At 48.0% G+C, this 25,241-nt stretch overlaps 2 protein-coding genes across 2 annotated transcripts; both read left to right on the forward strand.

The window, feature by feature from the left end:
• The first annotated feature begins 13,307 nt into the window (after nucleotides 1-13,307).
• LOC123071860 (GPI transamidase component PIG-S) lies at nucleotides 13,308-18,132 on the forward strand. The gene is made up of 13 exons (XM_044495433.1): nucleotides 13,308-13,600; nucleotides 13,689-14,367; nucleotides 14,700-14,784; nucleotides 14,884-14,973; nucleotides 15,105-15,178; nucleotides 15,618-15,702; nucleotides 15,774-15,863; nucleotides 15,946-16,076; nucleotides 16,549-16,630; nucleotides 16,714-16,761; nucleotides 17,022-17,094; nucleotides 17,178-17,281; nucleotides 17,705-18,132. Exons 1-13 carry the CDS (start codon nucleotides 13,414-13,416, stop codon nucleotides 17,831-17,833), a joined length of 1,857 nt encoding a protein of 618 aa, XP_044351368.1. The 5' UTR covers nucleotides 13,308-13,413; the 3' UTR covers nucleotides 17,834-18,132.
• A 376-nt stretch (nucleotides 18,133-18,508) lies between these two features.
• On the forward strand, nucleotides 18,509-25,012 carry LOC123071861 (lysine-specific demethylase JMJ705). Its single transcript, XM_044495434.1, has 7 exons — nucleotides 18,509-19,547; nucleotides 19,639-19,717; nucleotides 19,803-19,870; nucleotides 20,265-20,415; nucleotides 20,942-21,489; nucleotides 22,241-22,861; nucleotides 23,162-25,012. Exons 1-7 carry the CDS (start codon nucleotides 18,653-18,655, stop codon nucleotides 24,724-24,726), a joined length of 3,927 nt encoding a protein of 1,308 aa, XP_044351369.1. The 5' UTR covers nucleotides 18,509-18,652; the 3' UTR covers nucleotides 24,727-25,012.
• Nucleotides 25,013-25,241: the final 229 nt, after the last annotated feature.

Below are 25,241 nucleotides of genomic sequence, written 5' to 3' on the forward strand. Positions count from 1 at the left end.
GAGGGTTTCTGGTAGGCTCATGTCTTCTATGGCCTTGAATTTCTCCGGGTTGGCCTCGATTCCTCTGTGCGACACGAAGAAACCCAGCAGCTTGCTGGAAGGGACGCCAAACACACACTCCTCAGGGTTGAGTCGCAGGTCCACCTTGTGCAGGCTTGCAAATGTTTCCTCCAGGTCCTCGATCAGGGTCCTTGCCTCCCGAGACTTTACCACTATGTCATCGACGTAGGCCTCAGCATTCCTCCCGAGCTGTTGGCCCAAAGCAATATGCATTAGCCCCTTAAAGGTGGCTCCAGCATTACGCAGCCCGAATGGCATGCAGGTGTAGCAGTACACCCCACATGGGGTCAGGAACACCATCTTCTCCACATCTTGCACAACCATCTTGATCTGGTGGTAGCCTGAGAAGGCGTCCAAGAAGCACAATAGATCACACTCGGCGATGGAGTCTATGATATGGTCGATGTGCGGGAGTGGGAAGGGGTCCTGAGGGCAAGCCTTGTTGAGGTTGGTGAAGTCGACACACATGCGCCCCTTCCCGCCCTTCTTGGGGACAATAACCGGGTTCACCAGCCACTCCGGGTACCACACCTCCCGGATGACGCCGGCATCCTGCAGCTTGCGGGTCTCTTGGACGATGAACGCTTGCTTCTCGGTCGACTGGCGCCGTGCTTTCTGCTTCACTGGGTGCACATTTGGGCACACCCTCAAGTGGTGCTCGATTATCCCCCTCGGGATTCCAACCAGGTCCTTGGGTTCCCATACGAACACTTCCTTGTTGGCGCGCAAGAAGCTGACCAACGCCCTCTCCTAGTCCGAAGAGAGGCTGACACCTATGGTGAAGGTGGCGCTAGACGCTCCGTCTTCATCAACTGGTACTTGTTTCGTCTCAGCTCGATCTTGAGAAAATAACTTCTTCTTCTTGGCCGGCGCAGCCCCCGGGGCCTCCGGGTCTCCTTTCCCGCTCGGCTGCACGGCTGTCACGGTCTTGAGCATAAGTTTGAAGGCCAGCAGCCGCATCTTGGGTGTCCCCTGCCACCGTAAGGACGCCACTGCTCCCTGACAACTTCATGAGGTTGTAGGCTAGGTGAGTTGCCACCATGAACTTGGCCAGAGCTGGGTACCCGAGGATGGAGTTGTACGGGAGGCTGATCCGGGTGATGTCAAAGTCGATACGCTCAGTGCGTTAGTTGTCACAGGTCCCGAAGGTGACGGGGAGGCAGATCTGCCCCAGGGGGTTGGTGGAGCCGCCGCCGACACCGGAGAAGGGCTTGGTGGGGCGGAGCCGGCCATAAGGTATGTGGAGCAAGCCAAATGCCTCCATAGAGAGCACGTTGAGGCCAGCCCTACCATCGATGAGGGTCTTGGTGATGCCATGTTGCAGATGGTGGGGGTGTGGAGCATCGGGAGCGCGCTTGTGCCCGTTGTGGAAGCGGGGTGGTCTTCCGAGCTGAAGGTGAGGTCGGCCTTGGGCGGCGCCCAGCCCGAGGAGCCCCCGGCTGCACTTGGGCGGCACTCACCTGGCGGTAGAACTGCTTGATGTGGCGGTCTGAGGGTGGCGCCCGCAAGCCACCCAGGAGAGCTGCGATGGCGGGAGGCGCCGGTGCCGCGAAGTGCGTGATGAAGAGGCCGCGCAGCTCCTCCCAGGAGGCCATAGAAGACTTTGGCAAGTTGAGCAGCCAGGCACGTGGCACGCCCACGAGGGCCATGGGGAGCCAGTTGGCCATGACCTTGTCGTCCCCGCCGGCTGCCCAAACTGCCTCCTCGTATGCTTGGAGGAAGCCAGCTGGATCTACCACGTCGTCTTAGCGGGGCGGCATCTCCGGCCTGAACCTGGGTGGCTACTGCACCCGCCGCAAGGCGGGGGTGAAAGCACGGAGGCCCATAGCTCCCCCAAAGGTGCACGATGGCCCAGTCAACGGAGGAGTGCCTGCCATTAGAGCCGGCAGCAGAGTGCGGTGGACGGAGCGGCGGATCTTCGAAGCACCCCTACTTGGCGCGCCAAATATCGGATTACGGGTTCCGCAAACCCTTGAGAGGTTCGAACTCTGGGGTGCGTGCGAAGATCTCACTCTCCCCAGTCTGCCGACTCGCTGATCTCACAGCCTAACACGTCGAGCTCGAAGGAAATGGGACACAACAGTTTACCCAGGTTCGGGCCACCTTGCGGTGTAAAACCCTACTCCTGCTTTGTGGTGGATTTGCCACGAGGGGCTGAGGAAGAACTAGTACAATGGAGAACATCCTCAGAAGGTGTGTTCTTGGTCTCAAGTGAGCTGGTGAGCTGGTGAGGGTGGAATGGATCGAATGCCCCTCCTTGGTAGTGGCTAGGTCCTATTTATAGTGGCCTTGGTTCTCTTTCCAAATGGAGGTGGAAAGGGATCCCACAACGGCCAAATTTGAAGGGAGACAACAAGTACATCTTATCCTGACTAAAGTGGTCTTCGCCTGCAAAAGCCTGTGGTTGTGATGCTGCGATGGGCTCGGTGATGACCTCCATCCCGTCGTCCTGGCGGTCTTGGTATTGTTGCGCGGGAATGGAAACCTTTGGCTGCTTCCTTGGGACTCCGCGCCTGCTGCTTGCCTCTTTTGCACCAAAGAGGAAACTGGTACTCCGCGCCTGCTGACGCCCGCCTCCGAACCTCGCGAGGTGAGCCTTGCATAGAAATCTCTGCTCCTCAGGAGCCAGCCTGAGGAGGCCGATCCCTTTGGAGGTCTTGGTGTTGTCCGCCTCGCGAGGTTCTTGGGTTGTCGATGTCAAAACTGGGCCGTACCAGGCCGTTGGTGGAGCCACGTCGCGGGCCGCAGGCAGGCAAGTCTGGGTACCCCCGTATCCAGAACGCCGACATAAGCTTATGTCACTCTAGTAACCCATCATCTACTTATTACTTCCCAATGCCTTCCCCTAGGCCCAAATCATGGTGAAGTGTCATGTTGTCGACGTTCACATAACACCACTAGACGAAAGACAACATACATCTCATCAAAATATCGAACGAATACCAAATTCACATGATTACTTATAACAAGACTTCTCCCATGTCCTCAGGAACAAACGTAACTACTCACAAAGCATATTCTAATCAAGATCAGAGGAGTATTAATTACCATTACGGATCTGAACATATAATCTTCCACCGGTTAAACCAACTAGCATCAACTACAAGGAGTAATCAACACTACTAGCAACCCACAAATACCAATCTGAGGTTTTGGAACCAAGATCGAATACAAGAGATGAACTAGGGTTTGAGAGGAGATGGTGATGGTGAAGATGTTGATGGATACTGACCCCCTCTCAATGAGAGGATCGATGGTGATGACGATGACAGTGATTTTTGATGGGGAACGTAGCAGAAATTCAAAATTTTCTTACGTGTCACCAAGATCTATCTATGAAGAAACTAGCAATGAGGGGAAGGAGAGTGCATCTACATACCCTTGTAGATCGCTAAGCGGAAGCGTTCAAGAGAACGGGGTTGAAGGAGTCGTACTCGTCGTGATCCAAATCACCGGAGATCCTAGTGCCGAACGGACGGCACCTCCGCGTTCAACACACGTACAGCCCGGTGACGTCTCCCACGCCTTGATCCAGCAAGGAGAGAGGGAGAGGTTGAGGAAGACTCCATCCAGCAGCAGCACAACGGCGTGGTGGTGATGGAGGAGCGTGGCAATCCTGCAGGGCTTCGCCAAGCACCTGCGGGAGAGGAGGAGGTGTCACAGGAGGGAGGGAGGCGCCAGGGCTTCAGGTGCGGCTGCCCCTCCCTCCCCTCCCTTTATATAGGGGCAAGGGAGAGGGGGGAGGCGCAGCCTTGCCCCTTCCTCCAAGGAAGGGGTGCGGCCAAGGGGGGGAGGAGTCCATCCTCCCCAAGGCACCTCGGAGGTGCCTTCCCCCTTGAGGACTCTCCCCTTTTTCTTATATCTTGGCGCATGGGCCTCTTGGGGCTGGTGCCCTTGGCCCATATAGGCCAAGGCGCACCCCCTACAGCCCATGTGGCCCCCCGGGGCAGGTGGACCCCCCCGGTGGACCCCCGGACCCCTTTCGGCACTCCCGGTACAATACCGATAAAGTGCGAAACTTTTACGGCGACCAAAATAAGACTTCCCATATATAAATCTTTACCTCCGGACCATTCTGGAACTCCTCGTGACGTCCGGGATCTCATCCGGGACTCCAAACAACATTCGGTAACCACATACAAACTTCCTTTATAACCCTAGCGTCATCGAACCTTAAGTGTGTAGACCCTACGGGTTCGGGAACCATGCAGACATGACCGAGACGTTCTCCGGTCAATAACCAACAGCGGGATCTGGATACCCATGTTAGCTCCCACATGTTCCACGATGATCTCATCGGATGAACCACAATGTCAAGGACTCAATCGATCCCGTATACAATTCCCTTTGTCTAACGGTATTGTACTTGCCCGAGATTCGATCGTCGGTATACCGATACCTTGTTCAATCTCGTTACCGGCAAGTCTCTTTACTCGTTCCGTAACACATCATCCCGTGATCAACCCCTTGGTCACATTGTGCACATTATGATGATGTCCTACCGAGTGGGCCCAGAGATACCTCTCCGTTTACACGGAGTGACAAATCCCAGTCTCGATTCGTGCCAACCCAACAGACACTTTCGGAGATACCTGTAGTGCACCTTTATAGCCACCCAGTTACGTTGTGACGTTTGGTACACCCAAAGCATTCCTACGGTATCCGGGAGTTGCACAATCTCATGGTCTAAGGAAAAGATACTTGACATTAGAAAAGCTTTAGCATACGAACTACGATCTTTGTGCTAGGCTTAGGATTGGGTCTTGTCCATCACATCATTCTCCTAATGATGTGATCCCGTTATCAATGACATCCAATGTCCATGGTCAGGAAACCGTAACCATCTATTGATCAACGAGCTAGTCAACTAGAGGCTTACTAGGGACATGGTGTTGTCTATGTACCCACACATGTATCTGAGTTTCCTATCAATACAATTATAGCATGGATAATAAACGATTATCATGAACAAGGAAATATAATAATAACTAATTTATTATTGCCTCTAGGGCATATTTCCAACAGTCTCCCACTTGCACTAGAGTCAATAATCTAGTTCACATCGCCATGTGATTAACACTCACAGGTCACATCGCCATGTGACCAACATCCAAAGAGTTTACTAGTGTCATTAAACTAGTTCACATCATCATGTGATTAAGACTCAATGAGTTCTGGGGTTTGATCATGTTCTGCTTGTGAGAGAGGTTTTAGTCAACGGGTCTGCAATATTCAGATCCGTGTGTACTTTGCAAATCTCTATGTCATATTGTAAATGCTGCTTCCACGCTCCACTTGGAGCTATTCCAAATGGTTGCTCCACTATACGTATCCGGTTTGCTACTCAGAGTCATTCGGATAGGTGTTAAAGCTTGCATCGACGTAACCCTTTACGCCGAACTCTTTATCACCTCCATAATCGAGAAACATGTCCTTATTTACTCCAATGATCCAGTCCTGGATCATTCTTGTACCCCTTGACTGACTCATGGCAAGGCACACTTCCGGTGCGGTACACAGCATAGCATACTATAGAGCCTACGTCTGAAGCATAGGGGACGACTTTCGTCCTTTCTCTCTTTTCTGCCGTGGTCGAGCTTTAAGTCTTAACTTCATACCTTACATCTCAGGCAAGAACTCCTTCTTTGACTGATCCATCTTGAACACCTTCAAGATCATGTCAAGGTATATGCTCATTTGAAAGTACCATTAAGCAGCTTTTGATCTATCCTCATAGATCTTGATGCTCAATGTTCAAGTAGCTTAATCCAGGTTTTCACTTGAAAAACACTTTTCAAATAACCCTATATGCTTTACAGAAAATTCTACATCATTTCTGATCAACAATATGTCAACAACATATACTCATCAGAAATTCTATAGTGCTCCCACTCACTTCTTTGGAAATACAAGTTTCTCATGAACTTTGTATAAACCCAAAATCTTTGATCATCTTATCAAAACGCACATTCCAACTCCGCGATGCTTGCTCCAGTCCTTAGAAGGATCGCTGGAGCTAGCATACCTTTTAGCATCCTTAGGATCGACAAAACCTTTCTGATTGTATCACATACAACCTTTCCTTACGAAAACTGGTAAGGAAAACTCGTTTTGACATCCATTTGCCAGATTTCATAAATGCAGCTAATGCTAACATGATTCCGACGGACTTAAGCATCGCTACGGATGAGAAAATCTCATCGTAGTCAACTCCTTGAACTTGTGAAAAAACTCTTTGCCACAAGTCGTGCTTCATAGACGGTCACATTACTGTCCATGTCCGTCTTCTTCTTAAAGATCCATCTATCTCAATGGCTTGCCGATCATCGGGCAAGTCCACCAAAGTCCATGCTTTGTTCTAATACATGGATCCTATCTCGGATTTCATGGCTTCTAACCATTTGTCGGAATTTGGGCCCACCATCGCTTCTCCATAGCTCGTAGGATCATTGTTGTCTAGCAACATGACCTTCAAGACAGGATTACTGTACCACTCCGAAGTAGTACGCATCCTTGTCACCCTACGAGGTACGGTAGTGACTTGATCCAAAACTTCATGATCACTATCATAAGCTACTACTTCAATTGGTGTAGGCGCCACAGGAACAACTTCCTGTTCCCTGCTACACACTTGTTGAAGTGACGGTTCAATAACCTCATCAAGTCTCCACCATCCTCCCACTCAATTTTCGAGACAACCCTTTCCTCGAAAAGGACCCGTTTCTAGAAACAATTACTTCTGCTTCCGGATCTGAATTAGGAGGTATACCCAACTGTTTTGGGTGTCCTATGAAGATGCATTTTATCCGCTTTGGGTTCGAGCTTATCAACCTGAAACTTTTTCACATAAGCGTCGCCGCCCCAAACTTTTAAGAAAACGACAACTTAGGTTTCTCCAAACGGTGTCGTCTCAACGGAATTACGTGGTACCCTATTAAAGTGAGTGCGGTTGTCTCTAATGCCTAACCCATGAACGATAGTGGTAATTCGATAAGAGACATCAAGGTACGCACCATATCCAATAGGGTGCTACTATGATGTTCGGACACACCATCACACTATGGTGTTCCAGGCGGTATTAATTGTGAAACAATTTCCACAATGTCTTAATTGTGTGCCAAAACTCGTAACTCAGATATTCATCTCTATGATCATATCATAGACATTCTATCCTCTTGTCACGAAGATCTTAAACTTCACTCTGAAATTACTTGATCCATTCAATAATTCAGACTTGTGTTTCATCAAGTAAATATACTCAACATCTACTCGAATCATCTGTGAAGTAAGAACATAACGATATTCACTGCATGCCTCAGCACTCATTGGACTGCACACATCAAAATGTGTTGCTTCCAACAAGTTGCTATCTTGTTCCATTTTACTGAAACCGAGGCTTTTCAGTCATCTTGCCTATGTGGTATGATTTGCATATCTCAAGTGATTCAAAATCAAGTGAGTCCAAACGATCCATCTGCATGGAGTTTCTTCATGCTTATACACCAACAGACATGGTTCGCATGTCTCAAACTTTTCAAAACGAGTGAGTCCAAAGATCCATCAACATGGAGCTTCTTCATGCGTTTTAGACCAATATGACCTACATGGCAGTGCCACAAGTAAGTGGTACTATCATTACTATCTTATATCTTTTGGCATGAAAATGTGTAACACTACGATCAAGATTCAATAAACCATTCCTTTAGGTGCAAGTCCATTGAAGGTATTATTCAAATAAATAGAGTAACCATTATTCTCCTTAAATGAATAACCGTATTGCGATAGACATAATCCAATCATGTCTATGCTCAACGCAAACACCAAATGACAATTATTCAGGTTTAATACTAATCTTGATGGTAGAGGGAGCGTGCGATGTTTGATCACATCAAAATTGGAAACACTTCCAACACATATCGTCAGCTCTCCTTTAGCTAGTCTCCGTTTATTCCGTAGCTCTTTTATTTCGAGTTACTAACACTTAGCAACCGAACCGGTATCTTAATACCCTGGTGCTACTAGGAGTACTAGTAAAGTACACCTTAACATAATGTATATCCAATATACTTCTATCGACCTTGTCAGCCTTCTCATCTACCAAGTATCTAGGGTAATGCTGCTCCAGTGGTTGTTCCCCTTATTACAGAAGCACTTAGTCTCGGGTTTGGGTTCAACCTTGGGTTTCTTCACTAGAGCAGCAGCTGATTTGCCGTTTCATGAAGTATCCCTTCTTGCCCTTGCCCTTCTTGAAACTAGTGGTTTCACCAACCATCAACAATTGATGCTCCTTCTTGATTTCTACTTTCGCGGTGTCAAACATCGCGAATACCTCAAGGATCATCATATGTATCCCTAATATGTTATAGTTCATCACGAAGCTCTAGCAGCTTGGTGGCAATGACTTTGGAGAAACATCACTATCTCATCTGGAAGATCAACTCCCACTCGATTCAAGTGATTGTTGCACTCAGATAATCTAAGCACAAGCTCATCGATTGAGCTTTCTCCCTTAGTTTGCAGGCTAAGAAAATCGTCGGAGGTCTCATACCTCTTGACATGGGCACGAGCCTGAAATCCCAATTTCAGCCCTCGAAACATCTCATATGTTCCGCGACATTTCGAAAACGTCTTTGGTGCCTCTACTCTAAACCATTTAACTGAACTATCACGTAGTTATCAAAACGTGTATGTCCGATGTTCGCAACATCCACAGACGACGTTTGGGGTTCTGCACACTGAGCGGTGCATTAAGGACATAAGCTTTCTACTGTCCGCATAATTGCTACTGTCAACTTTCAACTATATTTTCTCTAGGAACATATCTAAACAGTGGAACTAAAGCGCGAGCTTACGACATAATTTGCAAAGATCTTTTGACTATGTTCAGGATAATTAAGTTCATCTTATGAACTCCCACTCAGATAGACATCCCTCTAGTCATCTAAGTGATTACATGATCCGAGTCAACTAGGCCGTGTCCGATCATCACGTGAGACGGACTAGTCATCATCGGTGAACATCTTCATGTTGATCGTATCTACTATACGACTCATGCTCGACCTTTCGGTCTCTGTGTTCCGAGGCCATGTCTGTACATGCTAGGCTCGTCAAGTTAACCCTAAGTGTTTCGCGTGTGTAAATCTGTCTTACACCCGTTGTATGTGAACGTAAGAATCCATCACACCCGATCATCACGTGGTGCTTAGAAGCGACGAACTTTAGCAACGGTGCACAGTTAGGGGAGAACACTTCTTGAAATTGTTGTAAGGGATCATCTTATTTACTACCGTCGTTCTAAGTAAACAAGATGCATAAACATAATAAACATCACATGCAATTATATAGTAGTGACATGATATGGCCAATATCATTTAGCTCCATTTGATCTCCATCTTCGGGGCTCCATGATCATCATCGTCACCGGCATGACACCATGATCTCCATCATCATGATCTCCATCATCGTGTCTTCATGAAGTTGTCTCGCCAACTATTACTTCTACTACTATGGCTACCGGTTAGCAATAAAGTAAAGTAATTACATGGCGTTGTTCAATGACACGCAGGTCATACAATAAATAAAGACAACTCCTATGGCTCCTGCCGGTTGTCATACTCATCGACATGCAAGTCGTGATTCCTATTACAAGAACATGATCAATCTCATACATCACATATCATTCATCACATTCTTCTTGGCCATATCACATCACATAGCATACCCTGCAAAAACAAGTTAGACGTCCTCTAATTGTTGTTTGCATGTTTTACGTGGCTGCTATGGGTTTCTAGCAAGAACGTTTCTTACCTACGCAAAACCACAACGTGATATGCCAATTGCTATTTACCCTTCATAAGGACCCTTTTCATCGAATCCGTTCCGACTAAAGTGGGAGAGACTGGCACCCGCTAGCCACCTTATGCACCAAGTGCATGTCAGTCGGTGGAACCTGTCTCACGTAAGAGTACGTGTAAGGTCGGTCCGGGCCGCTTCATCCCACAATACCGTCGAAACAAGATTGGACTAGTAACGGTAAGCATATTGAACAAAATCAATGCCCACAACTACTTTGTGTTCTACTCGTGCAAAGAATCTACGCAATAGACCTAGCTCATGATGCCACTGTTGGGGAACGTAGCAGAAATTCAAAATTTTCCTACGTGTCACCAAGATCTATCTATGGAGAAACCAGCAACGAGGGGAAGGAGAGTGCATCTACATACCCTTGTAGATCGCTAAGCGGAAGCGTTCAAGAGAACGGGGTTGAAGGAGTCGTACTCGTCGTGATCCAAATCACCGGAGATCCTAGTGCCGAACGGACGGCACCTCCGCGTTCAACACACGTACAGCCCGGTGACGTCTCCCATGCCTTGATCCAGCAAGGAGAGAGGGAGAGGTTGAGGAAGACTCCATCCAGCAGCAGCACAACGGCGTGGTGGTGGTGGAGGAGCGTGGCAATCCTGCAGGGCTTCGCCAAGCACCTGCGGGAGAGGAGGAGGTGTCACGGGAGGGAGGGAGGCGCCAGGGCTTCAGGTGCGGCCACCCTCCCTCCCCTCCCTTTATATAGGGGCAAGGGAGAGGGGGGAGGCGCAGCCTTGCCCCTTCCTCCAAGGAAGGGGTGCGGCCAAGGGGGGGAGGAGTCCATCCTCCCCAAGGCACCTCGGAGGTGCCTTCCCCCTTGAGGACTCTCCCCTTTTTCTTATATCTTGGCGCATGGGCCTCTTGGGGCTGGTGCCCTTGGCCCATATAGGCCAAGGCGCACCCCCTACAGCCCATGTGGCCCCCCGGGGCAGGTGGACCCCCCCGGTGGACCCCCGGACCCTTTCGGCACTCCCGGTACAATACCGATAAAGTGCGAAACTTTTCCGGCGACCAAAATAAGACTTCCCATATATAAATCTTTACCTCCGGACCATTCCGGAACTCCTCGTGACGTCCGGGATCTCATCCGGGACTCCGAACAACATTCGGTAACCACATACAAACTTCCTTTATAACCCTAGCATCATCGAACCTTAAGTGTGTAGACCCTACGGGTTCGGGAACCATGCAGACATGACCGAGACACTCTCCGGCCAATAACCAACAGCGGGATCTGGATACCCATGTTGGCTCCCACATGTTCCACGATGATCTCATCGGATGAACCACGATGTCAAGGACTCAATCAATCCCGTATACAATTCCCTTTGTCTAACGGTATTGTACTTGCCCGAGATTCGATTGTCGGTATACCGATACCTTGTTCAATCTCGTTACCGGCAAGTCTCTTTACTCGTTCCGTAACACATCATCCCGTGATCAACCCCTTGGTCACATTGTGCACATTATGATGATGTCCTACCGAGTGGGCCCAGAGATACCTCTCCGTTTACACGGAGTGACAAATCCCAGTCTCGATTCGTGCCAACCCAACAGACACTTTCGGAGATACCTGTAGTGCACCTTTATAGCCACCCAGTTACGTTGTGACGTTTGGTACACCCAAAGCATTCCTACGGTATCCGGGAGTTGCACAATCTCATGGTATAAGGAAAAGATACTTGACATTAGAAAAGCTTTAGCATACGAACTACGATCTTTGTGCTAGGCTTAGGATTGGGTCTTGTCCATCACATCATTCTCCTAATGATGTGATCCCGTTATCAATGACATCCAATGTCCATGGTCAGGAAACCGTAACCATCTATTGATCAACGAGCTAGTCAACTAGAGGCTTACTAGGGACATGGTGTTGTCTATGTACCCACACATGTATCTGAGTTTCCTATCAATACAATTACAGCATGGATAATAAACGATTATCGTGAACAAGGAAATATAATAATAACTAATTTATTATTGCCTCTAGGGCATATTTCCAACAATTTCCCCCTCCCGGAGGGATGTTTCCCCGGCAGAACAGCTCCGCCGGAGCCCTAAATTGGTTCTGCCCAGGTTCCGCCTCGAGACGGCTGCGCTTCGTCCCGAAAGCTTACTCTTGATTTTTTTTTCGAGGCCAAAACACACCATATAGCCAAAGATGGACACCGGAAGCCTATCAGGGGCCCCACAAGGTAACAGAAGGCTGGGCCCATTCCCCAAGTTTGTAACAGAAGTTGTAGCTGGCGATATGCCGAGCGTATTAAGTTAATTAATGGAATGTTGTGTGTTCCTTTCAATTTATTTTTTTGCTTCAGGTCCCTCTCCTTCAAAATGACTCTCTCTGTCACTCGCTCCCCTGTTCCCCAATCTCTCATCGACGGTGGCGGCTGCCCAGATACGCAGATCCGGTGTTTCCGTGGCCTACTCCGGCCACTCCGACGACACCTGCTCCCTGCCTCCTCCCATCCTACTCCAGCACCCAGGTCGCTTGGCTCCGTCCCCAGGCCACCCCAACATCGCGTTGCGCATCCTCGTCAGTGAATGGGCCACCGCCACCACCCGCCACGGCTCCTCCTCCCTGGTGGCCGCAGGCGCCCCGCCCGCTCAGCTGCACGTTCCTACACCCGGAGGCAAGCTAGTAGTGGTCTAGTCCATGGCGATGCTGCCACTATATCCTCATCCTTGTTGCTCCTAGATCCAGCAATAGCTCAACGGAGGCAAGCCGACGGTGGTGCTCGATCTCCTCGCCTCCTCGGCCTCGCAGGATTAGCAACATTTTTTTAGGTGAACTAGGGATTTTATTCAACGTTCAAAGCCGAAGCAATACAAGCAATGTCTGGGAGAATCCCTATCCACAACCGGCGACCGGGAGGGAAAGCTGAAGCCGCCTTTGCAATGGCGTGAGCTTCAAAGTTTGCTTCCCTACACTCATATCCAAAACTAACTTTAACAAAATCATTCATTGATTCCTTCACTTCATCTATGACTAGTGCATAAGATGAAAACGATCTTCCATTGATGTCGGACACCATCTGCATGCAGTCAGATGCTATTATCGCATGTGAGATATGGAGATCCCTCGCCAGTGCTAGTGCCTCGCTGCACGCATGGGCTTCAAGACTTTCCGCATCCACTAGGCCATCAAAAGTAACTGCTGATGCCCCCAAGTAGTTGCCATGCTTGTCTCTGCATATGGCAGCCGCTGCCCCCGCCATGCCCGATCTTGAGATTGCACCATCAACATTAATCTTCACTGCATCTTCACCCGGAGGAATCCAGCGATGAACACACTGCATCTTCACCAGAATGTGCTTCCATATTCTGTCTTTCAGATATCTGAAGCATCCCTCTTTCTCCCTCCTCGGCCCATCACTCTTTGGGAAGAAAAAAAATGTATAACCGGCCGCACCGCTGGCCCATATTTCAGCAGGCTAACTACTGTACCGGCAAAGCCAGCTGATCCCTTCCCCAATCCCGGCCGCTCGAAAAATGGCGGAGATAGCCGGCGACGAGACCCCGCCGCTACCTTCGTCTTCCGGCGCCGAGGAATCCTCTCTCCTCTCGTCCCCTCCCTCGCCCACCGCCACCAGCGGGGACAAGCCGCCGCCGCGCACGAGGAAGCCCGGCACGAAGCGCCTCGTCCTCACCGCCTCGGTCCTCGTCTCCTTCCTCGTCGGTACTACCCCCCACCTCCCCAAATCTCCATAGTTCCAGGCCTTTTTTCTCTTCTCTTCGTGTAACCATCTAGCTTTCTCTCTCCATAGGACTGCCCTTGCTGCTCAAATCCACCGAGATCCACCGGTCGCCGCTGCCCTCCGACGCAATCGCCGACCTGTCCCGGCGCCTCCAGTCGCACCCTCCCTCCTTCCCCTGTGGTCTCCACGCGGTCTTCCTCCGCTCCGGCCCTGGCTCCCCCGTCGCCTCCCTTGCCGATCAGCTCGAGCGGGCAATCTCGACCCAGCACCACCTCCTCCCCGCGTCTTCTACTGCTGGGAGCATCTCAGTGTCAGTCACCGTCCAGTCGGATGGCGGCTGCACCAGCAGCACGGCTTCCGCTTCGCCTTGGCGATGTGGCTCGGTGACCGCTGCAGACTCGGTCCGTGGTGATGAGGTGTTCGATGAATTGCTGCACTCTGCATTGGGTGGTGGTGATGGGGATGGGATGAAGGTTTACACTGTTGTCATTGCTGAGGATGATGATGGGAAGGGGACGAGGGTTGTGATCGGAAAGCACCGTCATGCTTGGGTTGTTGGGAAGGTTGATGAGGCCGAGGCTCTGTCCCTTATTAGGAAGGTGTTCATCAAGTATTTCATGAATGGCGGTATTGAAGAGGGTGAGACAGGCATTGGAAAAGGAGAGTTCATGCCAGTTGGTTCAGATGGGAATGTTGTTCTTTCATTCAGCTTGTTGAATGCTGATCCAAATGATTGGGTCTATGATTGGTAAGAACAGAAACTTTATAATATGTTATTCAAGTTATTTATGCATTTCTGCTATGGGTTTGAAATATAACTTTGTCCTGTGATGTGATAAATTGTTGAACTAAAGTACAATCACAGTACTATTACTGAGGAAGTATGGGAACATATGTCAGCACTGACTATAGAGATCTGTTAGCTCCCTCATTAGAATCAATTACAGTTTATTTGGTTGTAGTTAGCTAGTACTCCCTCCATTCCATAATTCTTGTCGTGGTTTTAGTTCAAATTAGTACACGCTATTATTGCTCTTGCTGTTAGAAACTTTACTTTACTCTTAAGCCTCCCACATGCAGGGAGTTCAAAAATATTGGTGAGAGAATCCTTACTCCTGTGGTTGAGGCCCTGCGACCAGTTGCTGATATCAACATAGAGAGTCAGGTGCATATTTTGCCTTGTTTGGGCCAAGCTTGCCTCCTCTATCTCTTCTAAAGGTGTCAATATTAATAAGTACTATACAACTTCTCTTGTCCTTTCCAGGTTCTCTACCACACTCCGAAGTCGTCCTATTCTTATTCTGACGATAAATTGGGGGGCAATGTCCTTAGTATGGGAGACATTCCTTTCTTTGTATGTTTCTGACTTACTCTGCATATGAAATCTAGTCTTGCTCATTGCTTCGTTATTTGGATAACTGCTTGTTAATGCCTGCTTTTTTAAGTGTCAGCTGTACTAATTTAGCGGTGCAATCAAATTGATAGGTAAACTCAAATGAGTGGCATTTGGATACATCGATTTCAGCTACAGGACGATCAAAAGTTCTTCAGTTTGTGGTGTATGTTTATTTAGATCACATCCGTATCTTTGAACTTTTTCTGTTCTTTACTTTGCAAGGCATGTCATGTTATGATCAACGTTCTTAAACATATTACAGAAAAATACAAGTAGGACAATGCTGGCTTGCTACTCTGAATTTGCTTCATTTTGTGATCATACTCACTTTTCATCTGCCAAACTGCTCGTAGATATATGTGATCCCATTGTCTTTTGATGATGCTCTGTCCCCATTGCTTGATAGTTATTTCTTTTTTCTGTTTCAGTAAACAGCACCCTTTACAGAATATGTCGTATTTTAATCCAGTATTCTGGTTTTCCAAGCATACACAGACATAGGATGATATCTTAAATGTTTCTGAATACCAAGTGTAATATATATTTTATGAACTTTTTGGATGGTCATTAGTCATCTGAACTGCTTGTTCTGTAATGAACAGGTATATTCCATCTGCAAGGGAATGCCCTTTGTACTTGCAGCTTCCAGATGGGGAGCTTTCGAAAACTAATGCATTTATTTCCCCAGTAAGTACTATGCACCTTTCTTGTGCTGTCCAGCTTACCATTTTTCTTGACAGTGTTATCCTATTATGTAGATGTGGGGAGGTGTTGTTATTTGGAACCCACCAGGCTGTTCACTTGGTTCAAAGAAGGCGCATGGGACTCGGAGACAAATGTCATCACAGGTGTGTAGAATTCATCATCTTTTGTCTTTGCCTTCTTATATGTTTGCAAGTTCATGTACGCTGAAGCATTGATGTGCAACAGGAACTTATGGAGACTCTGGAAATCTTCATTGGGCAGCTAAGACAGTTATTTGGTCTAAAACCGAACTATCATGCACATGGCATGGATGTGGCAACTAAATTCCTAGTTAGTGAAAAGGGGTTTGCACAATGGTGAGAATATCACGCTGCTTGTTTAATAGGATACTATGACACAAAAAACATTTTGTTATGACAGCACGATTTTACAAAATCTGGATTGCATATTTCTTTTATCTGTAGTCACATCGGACTTGAGAACATATTTGGCATCATTATTATCAAATTCTTGTTAAAACAGTTTTCAGATTTCCAAATCATCGGCATTGTAGTATGGCATAATATCAGGGAACACATTCATCAAGTTCAGTGCTTGTCTAAATATCATATCTAGAATTATGTGATTACTTTGTAATTGGTGTGGGAAAGTCTGTCTATTTTTTATACTTACTCTATAACTACACGGTTCAAGGTCACAGCCGTTGTGAGTTCAGACACTTAGTTTTGGATACCTGTTGAACCTGTTGATCTCTAAGGTTCTTTACAGGAGTTATCTTCGAAGACTCTTAACAATTATTATTGGTTTCTTGTTTCATAACTCTTACAGGGAATTGGATTTACTATACAGACATCATGCATGTTCCAACCTTTTGTCATGTGTCGCCACCTTGGAATCTCTTTCCAGCTTGGTACTACATCAGAATTTCTGAATGAGATAATATAAATTGTTGTTCTTCACACAGATACTGATGAATGTTGTTTCTGTTGACAGGTCCAATCGCTCCCAAGAATGATTGTTATGGATGAAATTGGGAGGCAGGTTTGTTCCTCTACCACTCTTGCTGAATGAATAGTTCATGATCATCTGTAGCACTACTTCATTTATTTTCCGCTACTGTTTTTGATTCTGGGTAAGCAGCAGAATATTCAGACAAAGCTCCACATGCCTCATGACCCTGAACATTCATGGAGTCCGTTGTTATTATCTCTAGTTCTTCACGTAGTTATAGTATAAAATCACATCATAAGTTCATAGTGAGGTCAGGTTTTTATTGACGTCTGACAAGTAATGTTTTCCAGGTAGAGCTTTCGCTTGAAGCCGCAAGCTTAGCTCAAAGGAACGCCACTCTTGGAATAGGTGACTCTTCTGCAGGCAAGTTTGGCACACATTTTATTGCACATGTTACTTGGAGGGACAGACTGTAAAGGTTTTGTTAACACTATGCTGTTCTGTAGTGTCTGCAACGAGAGCGAGGGCTTTGGCCGAGGACGCTTTTTTCCATCCATCCATTATGTCAATCAGTTATGCTTCCGTGGAGCACTACTTCGCGATTTACATGGTCAGTATTCACTAAATTATAGTCCTCACTTTAAGTTTACAATTGTGAGGTTTGGTACTTTCAATTGTTTGTCCTATAAACAATAAAAAGAAAACTAAGTCAGCATCATGGTACTTTCGAATCATGTGTCTTCAACCGTGGATCTTAAACCAAGGTTATAGCATCATAGTCAGCAGCGACGGCGACAGCAATCCCCTCTTATGTGAGTTGTGTAATGCTGCATGAAAGCCCTACACGCCAGTAACCCTCATGGTGCATGGTTCCTTCCATGCTAGGACTTTGCATCACTCATTCTGTCATTCGACGGCTCCGCCTTAGGAAAATGTCTAGTGATAACGCAGTTGATCTAACCATACGTGGAGCGTTATTGAAGTGCAAGCTGCCCTGTAAGTTGACATGTTTTTTCTTTAAATCTTTTTGCAGCCATTCTTTGCGCCAGTGTGTTTGCATGTGCTGCTGGCGGCGATCAAAGAGCTGAAACGCTACAAGGTGGAGCGGGCCAAATACTCGGCCTTCCTGGCTTCCCAGTCCCAAGCGACGACTTCCTCCTGATCCATCCATCCATCCATCAATCAATCAATCCATCATCGGTGACAGGCTGCAAAGCATCGCCGGCTGCTCCACGCTTGGCATCGTCATCCATCGTCCCACGGAGTCTGACAGGTGACCGAAGGTAGTAGATGATGATGATCTGTAGTGGCATCCTAGGCAGGCAGACGAGTAGGGGGGCTTGCGCATGTAAATCTGTATAACTTGCAGTATACGGTGGATTTTGCTTATAGTCCACATTTTTGTTCGTAAAAGAAGACTTGCTTGCCCTCTCACTTGAAGAAATCCGTGTCAATTTCCAAGTTCACCATTCTTTTCCCTTTTGGTTGAATCAATCGTCTCTGAAAAGAAACTGGCGCTTTTGTTTCGCCCAAAATGGCAAGGCGTCTTCGTTAGGGGAAAGGAAAAGGAAAATGGCACTGGGCGTCGTTACGTTTTTTGTGAAAGGGCCGTTACGTATTTGCGAAGGCTCCGAGCCCCCAACCAACCGCAAGAAGCGAGAAAGAAACCGCACGCTCGCGTAGTTAGTTACCGACTTACCGCGCCACCGGCGGTACCGTCACAGTGACAGACGGACGGACAGGCAAACGACCCACCCGAGACTCGAGTCCACAGGCCACGACGAACCGCTGCGGTTCGGAAAAAGCGCGCAGGCTTTACTTTCGACGCTCCCTCCTCCCCTCCCATTCGCCTTCCTCCTCTGCGTTCGTCGCAAACCCCCGGGGCCCCAAAACGGCAAAACCTCTCCTCTGCCAAGCCTCCAAATGCGAATGCGCGACTAGCATCGAGGCGGAAACTGCCCCCGCCGCGGCACCGAGCGCGATGCCGTCCTCGTCGCCCCCGCCGCCGCCTCCCGGGGCGTCCGGCGACGCGGTGCCGCCGTGGCTCAAGGCCCTGCCGCTGGCGCCCGAGTTCCACCCCACGGCGGCCGAGTTCGCCGACCCCGTCGCCTACCTGCTCAGGATCGAGCCCGCCGCGGCGCCCTTCGGCATCTGTAAGGTCGTCCCGCCCTGCGCGCGCCCGCCCCGCAAGGCCACCCTCGCCAACATCGCCCGCTCCCTCGCCGCCAACGACAAGGCCGACGCCGACGACCACGCCCAGTCCCCGCCGTCCTTCCCCGTCCGCCACCAGTACCTCGGCCTCTGCCCGCGCCGCCCGCGCCCCGCGCTCCAGACCGTCTGGCTCTCCGCGCGCCGCTACACGCTCCCGCAGTTCGAGTCCCGGGCGGCCGCCGCCCGCGCCCCGCTCCTCGCCCGCCTCGGCGTCCCCGCCGCCAAGCACCAGGGCGACCGCCTCCCCCCGCTCGACCACGAGGCGCTCTTCTGGCGCGCCGCCTCCGCCGACCGCCCCATCACCGTCGACTACGCCAGCGACATGCCCGGCTCCGGCTTCCCCCCCTGCGCCGCGCGCTCCGCCCAGGGCCAGCAGCCCGCGCACGTCGGTGAGACGGCCTGGAACATGCGCACCGCCGCCAGGAGCCCCGGATCGCTGCTGCGGTTCATGCGCGACGAGGTGCCTGGGGTCACCACGCCCATGCTCTACGTCGGCATGCTCTTCAGTTGGTTCGCCTGGCACGTCGAGGACCACGACCTCCACAGCCTCAACTACATGCACCTCGGCGCCGCCAAGACCTGGTACGGGGTGCCCCGCGACGCCGCGCTCGCCTTCGAGGACGTCGTGCGCGTGCACGGCTACGCCGGGGAGGTGAACCCCCTAGGTGAGGACAGCCGTTTGTTGTTTCCTGTACTAGTTCCGCCGTGTCCTCTGTTGCTCTGACTGCACAGTGGTTCCGTCGAATTGCGGTGCAGAAGCATTCGCGACGCTGGGGAACAAAACGACCCTGTTGTCCCCTGAATTGCTCGTCGGCTCGGGGGTACCCTGCTGCAGGTGGTGCTATCTCCTGTTTTTGAACAAATTTGATCTCATACGTGTGTGGTTGTTGACGGACGCCTGGTTCTGTGCACTGGAACAGGTTGGTGCAGAATGCAGGGGAGTTTGTGGTCACCTTCCCAGGATCATATCACTGCGGTTTCAGCCATGGTGAGCGCTCGCACCAGTTAACATCACCGAAAATCCTCCTTTCGTGCACTGAATTTCTGGTTGATGCATGCCTACGCAATTAGGCATGTCCAGTGCGTGCCAAACTTGTCCAAAACGTATAGGCTCTAGTTGTGTTAAACATAGGTTTGCTAGGTGATTTTTTGCAAGCACGACCCTCGGTTTATAGTTATGTTAACGCGTCCCTGTCCTGAGTTTGTTTATGCATCTTGACATGGGGCCTCCGTCAATTCATCTCATCTAGGCAGGTGTGCAATATGCAAATGCATGATCTGTATTTGTAGTGAACACATGAACTTAAGCTGCTACTTGGCCATCACTTTGTTGGCTCTTGCAATTTATAATAACCCCATGTGGACCAATTCGATTTTGGCAGGTTTCAACTGTGGCGAGGCATCAAATATAGCTACTCCTGAATGGTTGAGAGTAGCAAAAGAGGCAGCAGTCAGGAGAGCCTCAATCAATCAACCTCCCATGCTTTCACACTATCAACTGCTTTACGAACTTGCACTATCAATGTGCATCAGGTATTTGACAACTTGCATGCTTCATGATGCACACTGTTCTTATGAGATATTCTGTTAGCTTCCTGCCTCAATACAGAAAATGCTGTTCTTGTAATTCCTTGTCATTGTCCAACTTGTATCATGTTTTCACCTGAAAATAATTTGTCAGCAGGTGTGCAATCTGCAACTTCCATATATGTTAAATCATAATATATGGTTCTGTGACCAGTGTTTGACAATATTTGATGTTCCACTTGCAGTTTCTCTGACCCAGTCAAGGAAGTATATTTTTCATTTGTGTGTCTTAAAGTAGCCCTGGTTTAATGGTAATGCTTTAGTCTGGTAACCATGAAAGGAATTTGTATATTTTTCCGTTCTGTGTCTTACAGTAGTCAGTAGCCATGACTTAATGACAATGCTTCAATCTGGGAATTGTGTTCACGTATATATCGTTGGAGCTCTCTTTCTGTGCTTGGATCCAGCGCAATGTTTTTTGTATATTTTTTTGGACCTTTTACTTATTGTTTTCCAACTGTTATATATCCAGGGACCCGTCCATTGGGGCAATGGAACCACGCAGTTCTAGACTGAAGGAAAAGAAGAAGGGTGAAGGGGGACAATTGGTCAAGAAGTTATTTGTCCAAAATGCTATTCAAGATAATGAACTGCTTAGTTGTCTTCTGAATGATGGATCTTCTTGTATTATTCTTCCTATAAATGCTCATGATGGTCCTGTTCTTTCAGCTTTGCGTTCAAGATCCCAATTAATACCTAAATCCAAGTTGTCAGATGGGCTATGCAGCAATGGAGAAACTCTTGAAGCCTTGGCAAGATGTACGCATAATTCACATAATGCAGAAGGTGACAAGGCGGATGTAATCAGTGCTGCTGGGCTCTTAGATCAGGGCTTATTATCCTGTGTCAGCTGTGGGATTTTAAGTTTCTCCTGTGTGGCTGTCATCAAGCCAAGAGAGTGTGCATCAAAATACTTCATGTCTTATGATTATAATTCGATCAATGATCAGCTTGTTGATTCTGGAGGGTGTCATCTGGCAAATGCAGCTGGAAGTGAAGGGACCAATGGTGGCATTCTACGTAAGTTACATATCTTACAACATATAGCGTCAATTATGTCGACTTACCTTCCCTTTTTCCTAATCGGCATGGGCTTCTCTATTCGCTGAGTTACTGATATTTGCATAAGTTCCTGAAGTAGTCAACAGATTATTTATGCTTTTATGATCTCTTAGAAGTTATAACTAGATCATTCGGACTGTCAAAAATAAATAAATAACTAGACCATTCGGAATTCAGTGGTTAAAATGGATGCAGATTTGGCCTTCTGATTTTATTTTATTGGGAACGTATTACCTTTTTTAAAATTTCACAGCTAAAAAAGAGCATAGCCTTGAAACTTCCATTCCCTGACCATGCCACGTTGCCAACCACAGGATAATGTATTTTATTCTTTCAGAGACTGTATCCAGAATTACAGGATGCATTGCTTATTACCATGGAAAATGGGCCGCTTTATAAATTTTCTTTTTAAGTCATTCTTATGATGGATATGAATTGTGATACTTATGACCTATTTGATTGCTCATTGTGTAATATTAGTTTATGAGCATATCTCCTAGGAGACCAATGGACTACACATTAATTCCAAACAGAGAACAGTCGCAGATTCAATGCTTGTAGAGACAAACATACACGGATGTAACTTGTGTAGCTCTAGTTGGATTTCTTGCTCATTTGCAATGCTAAAGTGGATTTATCGTAGTTTCTTTCTCTTACAGCGTTTATCGTGTTATCTGATGCAATGTATGTATTCCTAATCAATATGCAGGCCCCGGTTTTGAACTGCATGGCACTGAAATACTTCCTGATGCTGGACCTGTCACTGATTCTGCTCCTGATCTTCTGGCATCTGCTTATGGAAATCAACCGGACACTGATGAACATAATCGGAATAAGAAAATTAAGGTCTCTCATGACTCCAGCGAATTAGACGGAACGAAGATTCCCTCAAGTAGCATTAAATGCCAACAAAGACCATCATCCCAGAGCTCTCAGTGTATTGGCGGCTCAAGTATTTCGAATGGACCAAGAGGTGTTCGCACAAGAAACAAATATCAACTTAAGATGGCACTGTCTCAAGGTTTTCAGCTAAAGAATAATTATTGGACAATGGAACAGAAAGTTCAACCTGAACCGTCAAGGTCAAAAGAGACTGTGAAGGAGCCACTTGATGCCAGCGGTGCAGATAATGATGCTAGATGTAGCACTGCAATTTCTGTGGGTGGCCCTAGAATCTCTACAACCACGATGGACAACTTAAATAAACCAATTGTGAAAATTGATAAGGATTCAGCAAGAATGCATGTATTTTGTCTTGAGCATGCCGTCGAGGTTGAGAAGCAACTCCAAGCAATTGGTGGGGCCCATGTTATTCTTTTATGCCGTCCAGGTCAGCCATCAAGCTGCATAGTCATCATGATTGAGTGCAATGCACCTTTTTTAAATCTGATGATTTTTGAACTTGTGGCATCCTCTCTTATGTTGTATGTACTCAGTATGACTGAGCAATGGCTCATTCTGATTTTATTTGAATATGTTAATGCAGTACTGTTCAAAATCACAGTAATACTCTCTATCAACGTTGGTAATGTCACAAATTAAAATTAGACCTGTTGAGCTTGAGGTGTTCATAATACTGATTCTTTGTTCTGAAAGCATAACTGTCTTGTTTGTTATGGTTTGTGTACAGAATATCTTAGAATAGAAGCAGAAGCAAGGTCGTTAGCTGCCGAACTGGAAGTTGAGCATGGCTGGAAGGACATCCATTTCAGGGAAGCCAACATGGAGGACAGGAAGATGATTGAAGAACTCCTGCAGGATGAGGAATCAATACCAACAAGCAGTGATTGGGCTGTAAAGCTGGGAACCAATCTTTACTACAGTGCAAATCTGGCCAAATCTCCTTTACATAACAAACAAATACCATACAACAGGGTCATCTATAGGGCATTTGGCCGCAGTTCTCCTGATAACTCACCAGTAAAACTGGAAAACTGCGAGGGGAGTCGAGACACGCAGAAGAAAATAGTCTTGGCTGGCCGATGGTGTGGGAAAGCATGGATGTCAAACCAGGTCCATCCATTCCTAGCTCAGAGAATTGAAAGCAGTGAACTGGAGGAGACCGACAAGTCTAGTGGAGTGGAAGCCTCCAAACGAAATAGTAGCACTATAACAGATGTACCAAAATCATCAAGCAAGAAAAGGGAGAACATGGCTGTGGAGGTAACAACAGACACCAAGAGGCCCAGACTAGCTAAGGGGTACAGCTCCAAAGCATTAAAAGGCGTTGCTGAAGTGTCCCACCCCTCACCAACTGCAGTGGTTCCCCGTGTCAGCTCTAGGATTGCCGATAGAGCAAACAGGCTAAAATCAGAGATGACAGAAGAGCCAAAGGCTACTTCCCATTCGCGAACAAGGCCACCAAAGAAGTTTGAGGTTGAAGCAAAGAAGCAAATGAAGATGAGGAAAGAAGACAAGATGATGGCTCCAACTGCTCCAAAGGATGATGAGGAGCGCCCATCTGCTACCAAGGGGGGTCCTTCTGTGGGCCCTGCCACTAAGCTGGAGTTTTCTCAGCGTAAGCGCAGAACCAGAACCGATACGATGAAGCAACTGAAGAAAGCCACAGGAGAGGAGAGGACTCCAAGAGATCATCCAATGCACGTCGAAGGGTACACATGCAGCATCGAGGGTTGTTCGATGAGCTTTGACACAAGAAATAAACTGTCCCTGCATGAGCTTGACATGTGCCCGGTTGAGGGCTGTGGAAAGAAGTTCTTCACCCACAAGTTTCTGCTGCAGCACGGCAAGGTTCACATCGAAACGACGAAGCAACTGAAGAAAGCTACAGGAGAGGAGAGGGCTCCAAGAGATCATCGGATGCGCGTTGAAGGGTACACTTGCACTATCGAGGGCTGCTCAATGAGCTTCGACACGAAAAAGGAACTGTCCCTGCATGAGCGCGACACCTGCCCGGTCAAGGGCTGTGGGAAGAAGTTCTTCACGCACAAGTATCTGCTGCAGCACCGCAAGGTCCACACAGACGACCGTCCGCTGAAGTGCCCGTGGGAGGGCTGCGACGTGGCGTTCAAGTGGGCATGGGCCAGGACAGAGCACCTTAGTGTTCATACGGGCGACAGGCCCTATGTTTGCCGTGAGCCAGGGTGTGCAGAGACGTTCAGGTTTATATCAGATTTCAGCCGTCACAAGCGCGAGACAGGCCACTCAACCAAGCAGACTAAAACCAAGACATGAAGCAGGAGAAAAAGTTATGGTATACCAGAAGCGACAGGGGTAAGTTTGTATATAGTGCACCAGTACCCGGAGCTCACGATTATCTTCATTTAGCCAACTCTATTAGCCAAGCACCACAATGGGTGTGCTTTCTATGTATCTATCTAATTTCGATCATTGGTCATTTCTATGATTACTAATTGGGATCCCTTACTAATTTAGCTAGTCTGGCAGTTTAGCACTGATGTTATGTCGGATGTATTGACGTTGTCATTATAATGTCATGTTTAGTATGATCACCCTCTTTTGGCTCCGCTTCTTTGCTGTGTTAGCCTTTGTGGCATGGACGATAATTTTGCTGCGGTGATTATTATTTTTTGAATGAAAGAAGGGAAACCATCTGATCCAAAGCCTGATAGTTTTGCTGCGGTGATGCCGCGATAGTATGACGATACTGTAGTTGTGAGCTTGTTGGAGGCGGTAGTGCACAGAAGCAAGGCACAGATCCGTTGGCTGTCGTGGATCTGTTTGTGCTG

Source organism: Triticum aestivum, chromosome 3B (genome assembly GCF_018294505.1).
Source record: "Triticum aestivum cultivar Chinese Spring chromosome 3B, IWGSC CS RefSeq v2.1, whole genome shotgun sequence".
Lineage (NCBI taxonomy): Eukaryota > Viridiplantae > Streptophyta > Magnoliopsida > Poales > Poaceae > Triticum > Triticum aestivum.